The sequence below is a fragment of the Diceros bicornis genome, chromosome 11, assembly GCF_020826845.1.
Source record: "Diceros bicornis minor isolate mBicDic1 chromosome 11, mDicBic1.mat.cur, whole genome shotgun sequence".
NCBI lineage: Eukaryota > Metazoa > Chordata > Mammalia > Perissodactyla > Rhinocerotidae > Diceros > Diceros bicornis.
In genome coordinates, this window is record NC_080750.1 from 52,165,471 (window position 1) to 52,179,269 (window position 13,799).

A 13,799-nucleotide genomic window follows, 5' to 3' on the forward strand; every position below is an offset into this window, starting at 1 on the left:
GCGCGCTCCGCTGCGGCGGCCCGGGGTTCGCTGGTTCGGATCCCGGGCGCGCACCAACGCACTGCTTTGGCAAGCCATGCTGTGGCGGCGTCCCATATAAAGTGGAGGAGGATGGGCACGGATGTTAGCCCAGGGCCGTCTTCCTCGGCAAAAAAAGAGGAGGATTGGCGGATGTTAGCACAGGGCTGATCTCCTCACAAAAATAAACAAACAAACAAACAAATAAATAAATAAATAATCAAAAATTTAAAATGCTATCATTGGCATCCATCACCAAGCATCCAATAGTAGGCAACCTTATCATATAATATATCTAGGTAAAACATATGTGATTTGTCACAGTGGTTTGTCAAGAGCAGTAATTTTTGTATGACAACTCAAGATGCATGCCACCATGAAGCAAAAAGTTGAAAAGTCAACACAGTCCCTATAAATCAATACCTTGTACGTTGAACCCAACTGATCCATTTTGTATAAAGTAGCACATAAAGACATTAATTTTTCTTGTTCTTGAACACTTACGATTTTCTTGTCCTAAAGTTAGGGCAATCAATCCCATAGGATCAAAGACATGTAATTTAATCTAAAAAGCTTTTTTTTAAAGTGGTATGTGTGGGGTGTATATACATAAAAAATATGTTATACAAAAAGTAAAAGGAAAGAAGAAAAACAGGCCACAATCCAGGGACCAGGAGGCTATCGCTGCCATGTGGTGTCACCAGGAAAGAAGTGCTTCAGTTGATATCTGGGGATCAGGAAGCCATGGCAGAACCACACCACACTTACTAGACCCACACAAGGAAAACAGATACACCTCTCTCCTCAACGTACTCAGTTCTGAATTCAAGTCTCCCACAGTGCATCTCACTGAGGCAGCAGCCAATCAAGTCAATCAACCACATTCACCATCCTCATAAACACCCAAGGAGTGGCAAGAATTTGCCCTCTTTTGACTCTTCATATTGCAGCAAAGAACAACTATAACCCCTAGTGCTTCAGACTGCAATAACCAAAATGGAGGAAATGATTAACGGACTTGGAGCAGAGCCACCAATAAGCCTACAACAAAACCATGCATATGTGTGTTTCTGTTTTTGTTTTCATTTAGGGTTTTCCTTTTAATGATGTTGAATTTACTTATTTATTTTTATTGAGATATAATTGACATATAACATTGTATAAGTTTAATGTGCACAACGTGTTGATTTGATACATTTATATATTGCAATATGATTACCATTGTAGCATTAGCTAACACTTCTAGACCATCACATAATTATCATTTCTTTTTGGTGGTGAGAACAATTAACATATCTAGTCTCTCAGCAATTTTGAAGTTTATAATACCATATTGTTGACTATAATCACTATGCTGTGTATTAGGTCTCCTCGACTTATTTATCTACTAGTTGCAACACATGTTTTTAAACATCCCTAGACATTTGTAATTTTATCATCTTATAAAACATGGGGCAACATTATATGTATTTTTCTGCTGTAAATTGATTTCTCTGCTTAACATTATTTCCTAGGTGTAGATAAACATAAATTTCTGTGTCAACATACATAGATTTATCTGTATCTTTTTTGTTTTTATAACTGAAAAAGTAATACATGCCTACGGTAAAAAAAATTTCAAGTAGTACAAAAAGTAAACAGTAAAATATATTAGGTGTCCCTCCCACTGAGGCCCTCAGTGCCAACTAGTGTTAAAAGGGTCTTGTGAATGTGTTAGCACCCAAAAAGGGGGTTCATCTGCCCACCGCAAGACATGCCAATAGTCAAGAGGCAAGGAGGTAGGAGAAAAAGGACTTTTTATTACAGCTTGCTAGCAAGAGGGAAGATGGGCGACTAATGTCCGGAAAAAACCATCTTACAGAACAAAGACTACAGGCCAGTTATACATGGGGCTGGTCTCCGGGTGGGGGAGGCAGCTGGTCTCCGGGCTGGGGCAGACATCTGGTCTTAGTTCCTCATAGTCTTTGGTTTTACTGGATATGCATCAGAGACCGGAGCAACGCCCTACACCCTGATCTTTTAGTTGTCCTTGATGATGGCTATCGGCACAGACTCTCTGCCTGGGGGTCATCACATTCCTGAGGAACTCAAGACAACAAAGTTATCGACTTATTGCAGCTGGGAGGGCCTGTAAAATCTACAGAGCACGTCTGGGCTAGTTAATCAGAGGTCATTCAAAGTTACATTATGGTTCTTTTCTTATAATATGGCTTCCTCATGTCAACCTTGTGTTGAGCCGGTATCAAATGCTTCTGGAAATATTCTATTATATACAGGAATACACATTTTAAAAGGTTCCAGTACCAATTCGAGTGTGTGTGTGTGTGTGTGTGTTGGGACAGGGAGGGAATTTCCCACATCAACAAGCAATGCTCCAACACCATCTGGGTGTCCTACAATTCAACTCAATTCTGACGCTACCTACTCAGAGATAGCATCAAATTCCACAGGTTAAGGGCCCAGTCCCACACGGACTGCCTCCACTTCAGATGCCAATTGCAAGCCCACGTTGTTATCTGTGCTTCTCAATAACCAGCTACAAATCAAAGGTTCCCGTGGCCCCCTCCTTAGACTTCAGACACCAGTCATAAATTTAGGTTGTTACCTGCACTTCTGACAGACTGGCTATAAATCAGAAGTTTCCACAACTGCCTCTTTGGGTTTGACTCCTTTGCAAGAGCAGCTCACAGAACTTAGGAAATCCACTTACTCACTAGATTACCAATTCATTACAGAGGATGTGAATCAACAGCCAGGTGAAGAGATACATAGGGCAAGGTCCCAAACAAAGGAGCTTCTGAAAGTGCCAAACAAAGGAGCCTCTGTCCTCCTGGAGTTTGCAGCCCAGCACGCAGAAGTGTTCTGGTTCACCAAGCTGGAAGCTCTCTGAACCCCATCCTTTTGGGCTTTTATGGAGCCTTCATTACGTAGGCATGACTGATTAAGTCACTGACCACTGGTGATTAATTTTTTTTATTTTTATTTATTTATTTATTTTTTTCCCCAAAGCCCCAGTAGATAGTTGTATGTCATAGCTGCACATCCTTCTAGTTGCTGTACGTGGGACGCAGCCTCAGCATGGCCGGAGAAGCAGTACGTCGGTGTGCACCCAGGATCCGAACCCAGGCCGCTGGCAGCGGAGCGCGCGCACTCAACCACTAAGCCATGGGGCCGGCCCTGGCCATTGGTGATTGATTCAACCTCTAGCCCCTCCTCTTCCCCAAAATCAGGGACTGAAAGTTGGTTGGTTCCCCTGGCAACCAGCCCCCATCCTTAGGTGCCTTCCAAAAGACATCTCATTAACATAAACCCAGTTGTGGTGGGAAGGGCTTGCTATGAATAACAAGACACCCATTTCACCTTCATGGCTTTGAAGTGTTTTCAGGAACTGAGGACAAGAGACCAAATATTATAACAAAAGATGCTCCCATTGCTCTTGTCACTCAGGAAATTCCAAGGGTTTTGGAAGCTGTAAGCCAGGAACACTGGACAGAGACCAAATATATATGAGAAATATGTTTTGGTCATCTGAATAACCAAATATGTATATTTCTCACAAATCACAATATCACACACATACACACCAGCCCTCTTGACTCCCTTTTCAAAGGTGTAAATAGGAACATTCTGTACACACTGTTGTAAACCTGATTCTTTTCCTACCCAACAATGTAACTGTGAAGGCTAGTCTACATTAATATATACACATCAACCCCGCTTCTTCTTTAACAGTTGCACAGCATTCCTACCTACGGACAGGACATGCAAAGTGTCCTCTGGATGGTGGTAGTTTACAGTCTCTTCACATTACAGACAACATTGCTATCATAAACAATATCCTCACACCTAGGCAAATAAATGCTTTGAAGTAGAGACGTGAGTAAAAAAGCATGCACATTTCAAATGTTGATAGATATAGCCAAATTGCCCGCTGAAGAGCTTATATATTTTTTAAGAACATCACCTCTGGATGGATCACTTTCTCCCAGCCAACTTGAGATAGGCAGGAAGCTAGACATGAGCTGGGAGCAAGGTCACTCCACCAGGTACAGTCTCCTCACTACCAGGCATCGGCTCTCCGGACATGCAGCACTCCCCCCGACCCTGACCAAGAGTGGCCCCAAGCCTCATTACACCCTCATTTGCATTGCAGTTTTCACCCCCCTTGGGGGGGGTCACTGCCATGACAGTTCCCGAGAGGCCTTGTATGGAAAAAATCTCCCCCTCCTGACATGGGAGTGGAGACAATGCCCCGGTTGGCACATGTTCCAAGACCTTCACTCGCCCCCGGGACCTACCTTCCTTAGCCACCGACCACCACAACTTTGGTGCAGTTGCTCCCTGGAGCCTGCCCGCCCCTTCCCTGGGGGTGTACTCTCGCTTTGCTAATAAATCCTCCTCTGCTAAAACTTCTGCTGTGTGTCCACTTTCAAATTCTTTTGTGTCTGTGGACCAAGAACCTGGGACCCCACCGCACCGATCCAACCGGTGCTGATGACAAACTTACATGTATTAACAAGAGAAGATTTGCTATGACGACTGTAGGAAGAGGATGGAATCTGCGTCTAATATGAGCATGTAATGAATGTTGTTGGAGATGCTGGGTGTCCAGAAGGGGGTCATCTTCAACACTCTGGGTGAGATCCATGGAACCCTGGGGTACAGAAAAAAGGAGGCAAGCTATAATTACTACTTCCTGGATTATGTTTCTAAGACAAATCTACTAACCTATAAAGCTTTAAAAACCATTACCCAAGTTAGAGGCAAAAAAACACACTACCTATCTAAAGCCAATTTGAAAAAATACCATAAACCTCTAGATAACTACTGTATACAAATTGGTGAAAACAATTATTAAAACAAGTAGAGGAAATCTTAATTCATTTATCTTCAAACAAGGTAATACAGAATGAGATTAAAGCCAATAATCTTCTTCAAGCCTCAAATTTTGGATATTGATTTATTTAACATTATTTATATGACTGATGAAATAATTACATATGGTTGCAATTCTTAAACTATGTCTTGGTGTTCTACAAAATTTTGGAAAGTTGGTAGAAGCTTTACTAAGGGGTCTTAAAACAAACTTTCAATTAGGACAGAAAAATTTTAGAATACTAATAGAAACAGACCCTCAAGGAGATTAGTTTGCAGATGTCAGATTCTCAGTGAAAACAACTAGGTGCAATGTCACTGAAGTAGCCAGCAAAGGTTGAGCTGCAACCTAGAAACCTAGTTAGTCATGATTCAAGTTATTGTCTTGATAGGAACAGTTCTTTCAGGTCACTGGTGCATACTACAATCTCTCCATCTCAAACCCTCCCTGAAAACCATTATATATAAGGCACTGTGTCTGATGGAAAAGAATATAAGACAGTCCCTGCTCAAAAGATTATATTTTGATGAATAAATGAAAAGCAACAAGAAAAGTTAATATATCGACGTATATGAGGAAGCCATTTGGTTTAAAACTAATTTGGCCTGAGCTTGTTTTTCTAGAATGGCCTGACATGGCCTGTCCAGCATGCATTGCACAACTGCTTTAAACATTTACAATATCCCAAAGCACAAAATGATGCCTTTAAAGACAGGAATGGGGCCAGCCCCGTGGCTTAGCGGTTAAGTGCGCGCGCTCCGCTGCTGGCGGCCCGGGTTCGGATCCCGGGCGCGCACCAACGCACCGCTTGTCGGGCCATGCTGAGGCTGCGTCCCACATACAGCAGCTAGAAGGATGTGCAACTACAACGTACAACTATCCACTGGGGCTTTGGGGGAAAAAAATAAATAAATAAAATTACAAAAAAAATAAATAAATAAAGACAGGGATGTATGCCTCCCTCCCATATAAGCATTTCTTTAAAGATAAGCATTTCTTCACAGAAACTAAGGGCCAAACTGACCTACTGTGCTCACCTTGTGACCACTGACCTGCTGTGCTAGCAAAACGTCTTGTGACTGTAGTAAAAGAGATACTCCTGTCATATTTGATGTATATTCCTTGTTCCAAGACGGTATAGAACCACGCTGTACACCTCACTTTCTTAGGGAAGGTCGTTCTCTCAGGCTATATAGTCCTCAGACTGGCTCAGATAATAAACTCACCCCAATTTTGATTTGTAGATTGATTATTGATTTGCATCAACAGTTTTCATTAGTGAGGTTAGGGACAAAGGCTTGCAGGACTAAACAACAACACAGGAATAAATATAGTGCCTAGAATACTATAGGGAAGTACATAATAAATTAGCAAATGAGCAGTACAGATGATGCAACAAATTTAGGTTAGCTAATTGCCCTAGAATGAGAGGGAAATGAAGACTTAACGGGAAAAAGGGGAAGCCCGAGAATAGGATTTGGAGACAGGGTATAAGGCTCTTTACTTTGGGAAGGGTAGAGAGTAGGACAAATGGTGTAAGGCATGGCTATTCGGCACTAGGATTGTAGAGATAATACAGTAATCTGGGGCATGAGCCAGATCCGGGGTGGGCTTCTTTTGTGTGTGTGTGTGGAAGATCAGGACCCAGATCCAGGGTGGGCTTCTCAATTTCCAATCTCAGGCATTCAATGCTGCTTTGCAGAATTTGCAGAATTTGCTTTGCAGAATTTTTTCATGCCTAGACAGCTTCCTATTTGTCATAACTCATGGTATAATTCTGATTATTTCTGTTCTCTTCAAGACTCCTCTGCCTCTAGCTCTTTCTCAGTCAGCAGACGTCCTAGCCTCCACAGCTCTCCCTTCAGCTAATGTCCATGAATCCTTCTGGGCCTGGTTGGGACAATTCTCACAGTCAACCTTCCTGGGCATGCAAGCATCTGGATCAAGCCACCCCTCCGTGTCCTCCCACGCATTTTGTGCTCCCCTTCTCTATCATACTATCCTGTGGTGGTCTTCTTACTTATCTGTCTTCCCCACCAGACCTCATGAGACTCACTAACTCCCCACTTCCTATGTCTCTGTAAACCTAGTGCCCAACAGCGACTCATGGTCGGCGCTCAGCGAGCATGTGATGAATGAATGAATGTTCCAAACCCGTCCTTGCAGCGTTCCCTAACTCAGTTATGGCAGCATCAAAGACCTGGGCTATGATCAAGAGGAGACATGATCAAGAGCTGTGGAGACAATCCACTCTGACCAGAGGCAGTAAGTGCTGTGGTTAAGGGCAGGCTCCCAAGACAGACTGCCCGGGTTCAAATACAAGTTCTACTGCTTCCTAGCCGTGGGCAAGTACTTCATCTCTGTGCTTCAGTTTCCTCATCTTTAAAAGGAGAATAATAACAGCACCTGCTTCATAGCTTTGTTGGGAAGATTAAGTTACTACACACAAAAGTGCTTAGAACACTGCTTGGCCCAGAGTAAGCAATCAATAAGTATTAGCCACCATTATCACTAACTCTTGCTTTTCTACTGCTCCTCAATAATATTCATTATGATTCTAACTCCTAAACCTGTTCTTTCCTCTCTATTCTATCGCAGTCCAGGCCCTCATCTTTTCTCATGGCCTTTGCTAGTACCTTCCAATCTCCAGACCTTAGCAACCTCTCTCACTGCAGTCAGAGTTCTTCCAAAATTAACATTCATATTTCTCTCCCCAAAACCCATTATCTTCAGGACAAAGTCCAAATTCTTAGTCTGGCTCTCTGCTTTATGATTCATTCCTAAGCTACTTTTCAGGATTTGCCTCTTACCATCTCCCTCCCTCCCGATGCTGACTGTTCATCGCTCCATCTCTCAGGAAACCCCTTCAATCTCTGGGCCTCTACTTACTCTTCCCTGCTTGTCAAATGCTTGCCTTAGCAAGAACGCTGCCTTCTCTGATGTCCCTCAACACTGTTCCACTCCCTTTTCAACTGACATTGTAGTTCTCACCTCTGCAAGTTTGACTTAGATCTATTTATTTCTTGCATGTGTCTTGTTAAACTTTTGAACATACAGAAAAGTTATGATAATTTTTTAATGTCTTTGCTGTTTCTAGCATGTCATCTCTGAATTAGTTTCAAGTGACTCATTATATGTCATATTTTTCTGCCTCTTTGCATGCCTGATAATTCTTTTCCTCTTTATTGAGATATAATTGACATATAACATTGCCTAAGTTTAAGGTGTACCACAAGTTGATTTGATACACTTATATATTCCAAAATGACAACCACCATAGCAGGAGCAGCATTAACTAACACCTCCATCATGTCACATAATTACCACTGTCTGGTGATTTTGGATTGGATGCCAAATATCACAAAATTTACCTCTTTGGCTGCTAGACATTTTTGTATTCCTATAAATATTCTTGAGCTTTGTCTGGGATGCAGTTAAATTACTTGGAAACAGTTTGATCTTTTTTTGTCTTGCTTTTATTTTTTTTATTTTTTTGTGTGTGAGGAAGATCAGCCCTGAGCTAACAACCATGCTAATCCTCTCCTCTTTTTGCTGAGGAAGACCGGCTCTGAGCTAACATCTATTGCCAATCCTCCTCCTTTTTTCTTCCCCAAAGCCCCAGTAGATAGTTGTACATCATAGTTGCACATCCTTCTAGTTGCTGTATGTGGGACGCGGCCTCAGCATGGCCGGAGAAGCGGTGCGACGGTGCGCGCCCGGGATCCGAACCCGGGCCGCCAGTAGCAGAGCGCACACTTAACCGCTAAGCCACGGGGCCGGCCCTGTCTTGCTTTTAAGACTTATTAGGTGGGACCATATCGTATTTGGCCTAATTATTCTCCACAGTTGAGGCAAGACCTTTCTGAGTATTCCACCTAATACCCTGTGAATTATGAGGTTTCCAGTCTGGCTGGTGGAATAGGCACTACTCCTGGCTCTGCTGAGCACCAAGTACTGTTCCTTCTAAGCCTTTCAGGTGGTTCTTTTCCAGGCCTCATGGAGTTTCCTCTTAGGCATGCACAGAGCAGGACTCTGCTGAAGACCTGAGGAGGACTCGCCGCACATCTTCAGAGTCCTCCCTCTGTGCAGCTCTCTCCTCTCTGGGTTCTCTGTCCTGTGAACTCTAGCTGCCTCTCTCTCCCCAGACTCCGCTCCACCTGCTGAAGCTCCGCCTGGGTCCCCCTGCCGCTGTCACAGCCTGCAGACTCTCTCAAGGCAGTAAGCTGGGCAATCACAGGGCTCACATCCTTTGTTTCCCGTCCCTCAGGGATCACTGTCCTTCACTGCCTGATGTCTAATCTGAAGAAGTGTTGTTTCATATATTATACATAGTTTTTTGGTTGTTTTGGGCAGAAGGATAAATCTAGTCCCTGTTACTTCATTTCGGCTGGGAAAAGAAGTCCCTACCACACTCTTACACACCTCTATTATAACTCACAATACTAAGCACAAGGTATGAAACTTGTTGGAATAAGGCGTGCTTCACAAGGGCAGGGCTCTGTATTACATTGTGTTCTTTGTACCTTTAGCACCTGATATATAGCAGGTGCTCAGTGTGTGTGCAGAGTGAATGAAAGACTGCCCAATATCTTGAACACTTGGGACCTGGGAATTTAAACAAAGCTAGCATTGAAACCTTAACTGTAAGACAACTGTCTACTTTATTTACCTCCCACTACTTCCCTTTCACGCACCTTCTCCTCTAGCCTAAATGACCTTTCTGAAATGCCCCACAAATATCCCCTCTTCTTTTTTTCAGAATCCAACTTATCTTTCAAAGTCCCAACCAAGATTTATGTTCTCTATAAAATCTGTCCTGCCAAGTGTTTTCTTTCTGCTTTTTTTTTTTTTAATTTTTTTTGTGAGGAAGATCAGCCCTGAGCTAACACCCATGCCCATCCTCCTGTTTTTGCTGAGGAAGACTCGCCCTGAGCTAACATCCGGGCCGATCTTCCTCCACTTTATGTGGGACACCGCCACAGCATGGCCTGATAGGCGGTGTGTCGGTGCGCACCCGGGATCCGAACCCGGGCCACCAGCAGCGGAGTGCGTGCACTTAACCGCTAAGCCACAGGGCCGGCCCCCTTTCTGCTTTAAAACTCTTATAAAATGTACTGCCCATAATATTAATTTGGAATATTTCTTATGCTGCCTTGTATTATTTCCTATATTAACTGTATGCCTTTGGTTTTTCCTGACTACACTGAAGGGGTTCGGGACTATAAGATGACTTCTTCTCTATGTCACTTATTAGATGTTCAGTAAATACTGTGTATTTGGTGGCTATATCAAATACACTGTCCAATGGACCCTACAGGAAATGTATAACATACAAACAGCACCCTGTCATTCTCTGCCACTCACCATCTGCAAGTGAAAGATGCAGGGAAGAAGACTCCTGAATCCAAATAATTTCTTCATTTCCACTATTAATAACTACATTACTACCTGAAAAAGATATCTGTTGTTTTCGCCCACACGGTATCTCTTCCCTCTTCTTTTGTGACAATAACTCTATTTCCTTTGCAGGACCCACCACCTACCTCTGCATTAAGTCTCAATGGGAACATCCTTCAATACTCTTCACCCTCCTCTAGCCTAGGGGTAGTCATGGAACCAAAGAGGGTTGGGCCAATCCAACTCTCTGTGAGCAGCAAAGCACAGGGAGACCATGGCTGAGAGATTCATTCCAGGGCAGACCCTGAAAGGACTCCTGTCACTTAAATCCCTTGAGCTGCCCTTGTTTGTGTACTTTCAGAGGCCTAGATATTCATCCACCCTATGCCCTTTCAAATAAATGCCTTTCTTCCTTAAATTAGGCAGAGTTGGTTTCACTGCTTGCAAACAATGAACCCTCACTAAAAAGCTTTTGCCTCTTTTAATTCATTTAAGTATCTGGGCCTATGACATGGCCCATAATTTTTAGCTTTTTACTGAATGGTAGAAATCATATCCACAAAATACCAAAAGCAGGCAACTTCCTAAATAATTGTTGGGGAAACATTAATCTCCAACTGTTTGGTGAAAACAGATTTCTAGGATTGTACTCATCCTTAAGCAAAAAGCTATAGATTCAAGAACCTGGGGCAGCTTAGCACCAACCAAGAAGCAATTACTGCATGCATTTTTCTACGAGTCTCTCATTTTCCTCTTAGATATTCATTTTTTCCATAAATTTTCAGCTCATGAATCTCACCCTTAAAAATTCAGAAACAATGAATTTTTTAAAAAATATATACGAGTCTCAAATCTACTTTCAGATCTTAAAGTTAGTTTTCCATTTTCTCAAGTGAAAAAAAATTTTTTTTAGTCATATTAGAAATTGCTTGGTCTTTAGTCAAAATAATTTAACCACGGTTACTACTTGCACAAGACTCTAAGCTCTTGTAGGGTATGAACTATGTTTCATGCGTCTTGCCTGATGCACCTCATTCACTGATAGGATCATAGTAATATTCCTATTAATTTATTAATCCAAATTAGTGCTTTAATGTAACTGTCAACTTTGCATTTCTCAAGGTAAAAATTTTATTATGTGCCAATGTGGCAACCCAGTTAATTCTTGGCACAAATACATGTTTTGCCTAAAAATGTTTTAATATACTTAACCAAAGATTTTTGCAATTACGCTATCACTCCGTACTATATACACTGTAGACTAAGCCACTAGTTTTTTAATGATCTGGTTGGGATCCATCTAAGTAAGAAGATTTAAAAATCCTTTCATCCCTTCCATGCCTAGATTCAAAACATCACGACATTGTTTTTCTCCAACGTGGGTTTCCGCGTGATGACAGCGACAGGTCTGCCCGTGGGACGCCAGCGTCCAGCCTGCGTGTCGCAGCGGCTCCAGGTCCACAGCCCTCTAGAGCCAAGGCAGGGGACCCACGAGCAGGGGAAATGCGTCCCCTGCACCCCAGGAGCGTCCGAGCGGAGCCCAGCGGCCCCGCGCCCAGAGACGCGCCCAAAGCAGGAGCTGTCAGGCCAGACGCGCATCACGTGAAGCGCCCAGTTCCGGGATCAAAGACGCGCGCTGCACGTGGGCTGGGCGCCAGCCTGGGACCCCCGCACCCGCGCGCCCACCTCCCAGCAGCCAACGCCGGCCTCCACCCGGGAAAATAAGCCCGGAACCTGCGCGTCGTGGACCCCACCGCCGCCCCGGTGCCTGCTCACACACCCCCGCGCCCGGGCCAGCCCCGCGCAGGAGGCGCCCCCTCCGGCCCCGGCCGCAGTCTCCGCCCAGCACGCCCAGCACAGGAAGAAGGGGATTTCGGGGCCAGCTGCCCGCCACTTCCGTGCACTCACGTCCTCCATCCTGCCCCCGGCCGCCATTTCCAGACGCCCGAGGCCAAAGCACCGGCCAGCCCGGCCTCTCCACCTGAGCCCGGGCGCCGCGGGCCCAGGAAAATTGCACCTTTTGGGACCTGCCCGCCCCCACTCCGGACACACCCCCTCCTGCGTCCGCCCCGCCTCCTCACTCCCGATTGGTCGAGGCGGAGGGAGGGGCGTGCCCCGCCCTGAAGACCAGAGCTGTGGGCCGCAGCTGCTGCTGGGACCTGCTGGGTTCCTGGGGATTACGTCCGCCTCCGCTCGGGTCAGCTATTGGCTGGAGACAGGCGTTCAAGAATGCTTTGCAAGTCCAACAATTTAAGTATTTTCAGCTGCCGCTTGCTTGTTTTGAAAACATTAACTTTCTTCCGTCCTGCTTAGTTTTTGTTGGCAAATAGAACCAGCGGTAGAATCTTGAAGTTCCCATTTATAGCTCGAAACTCCAGTGGGACACCAGGGTCCCACTCTAGAGGGGCATAACAGAATAAAGATTCTAATTTCCGTGACATGTTTACAAATTTCACCCTGAGAAATGAAACAGTTCAGAATTTTTAGGGCCTTTGTTTCTTTTCAAATGGAAAAGAAAACTGTAATGAAAATTTCTGAAAATACACCATTGTGGTAAAAATGTAGGAAAGTAAAATTTTCTGTTAATACCAGCCCCCAGAGATAATCCTGATACCAGCTGAGTATATACACTTTCATACTTTTTAATGGTTATGTGTACATTATGTATAGTGTATTCCTGTTTATGCCATTGGTGAAATAAAATCATTTAAATACCAGCGAAGGGAAAGATAGTGTAAGACTCCATCAGATCTTTAAAATTTCATAATGCTGAGATTCTGTGATTTCTCAAGAACCTTTTCTAGATGAGTGTTTCCCCTCAACAGTTTATTTTGAAATTTTTCAAACCTACAAAAATGTTGAAGGATGTAATGTTGATGCAAGTAATCCATAACCAATCTATAAATCAAAATTGGGGTTAGTTTATTATGACCCAGCTTTTGAGGACCATATAGCCTGGGAGAGTCCTTTCACAAAGAAATGAAGGACCAAAGAAGTGGGGTGTACAGAGTGGTTATATACCATCAAAGAGCATGTATCACATATGATTGTAATGTCCCTCTTACGATAGTTGCGTGATTGACCTACTGGCAAAGTGATTGATGGACACAGCAGGTATCAGGTCTGCTGTCTCCATGGGCGTGGCTGGTGGCAGGTCTGATATCTCGAGTTGGGTGGTCACAGGATGAGTGCAACAATCAAATCCTAGCCTAGGGAGAAATGCTTATCCTTAAGGAAATGTCAATGTGGGGGAAGTAGCATCCATATCTTAAGGGCATTTGTTCATGTTAATTGCTTAAAGCAGATATGCAATGAACAAACAGAGGCTACAGGCCCTTTTAGGAATAAACAAGTTCAGGCTGAATTAGTTTTACACCAAATGGCTTCCTCATTTATTTATCAGTATAATAAACATCCATTTACTCCTCACTTTGATTCATCAGTTGATAATATTATGCTGCAGTTGCTGTGTGTGTGTGTGTGTGTGTGTGTGTGTGTGTGTGTGTGT

At 43.7% G+C, this 13,799-nt stretch overlaps 1 protein-coding gene across 1 annotated transcript in view; it reads right to left on the reverse strand.

Moving 5' to 3' along the window:
• Positions 1-12,308, reverse strand: part of TMEM192 (transmembrane protein 192) — a 118,156-nt gene extending 105,848 nt beyond the window's left edge. Inside the window, exons 1-2 of the mRNA XM_058550311.1 lie at positions 12,200-12,308; positions 4,526-4,672 (exon numbers count right to left, since the gene is read on the reverse strand). Coding sequence (XP_058406294.1) covers positions 4,526-4,672; positions 12,200-12,226 — 174 coding nt within the window. The 5' untranslated portion in view covers positions 12,227-12,308. The remainder of the gene's footprint in view (positions 1-4,525; positions 4,673-12,199) is intronic.
• Positions 12,309-13,799: the final 1,491 nt, after the last annotated feature.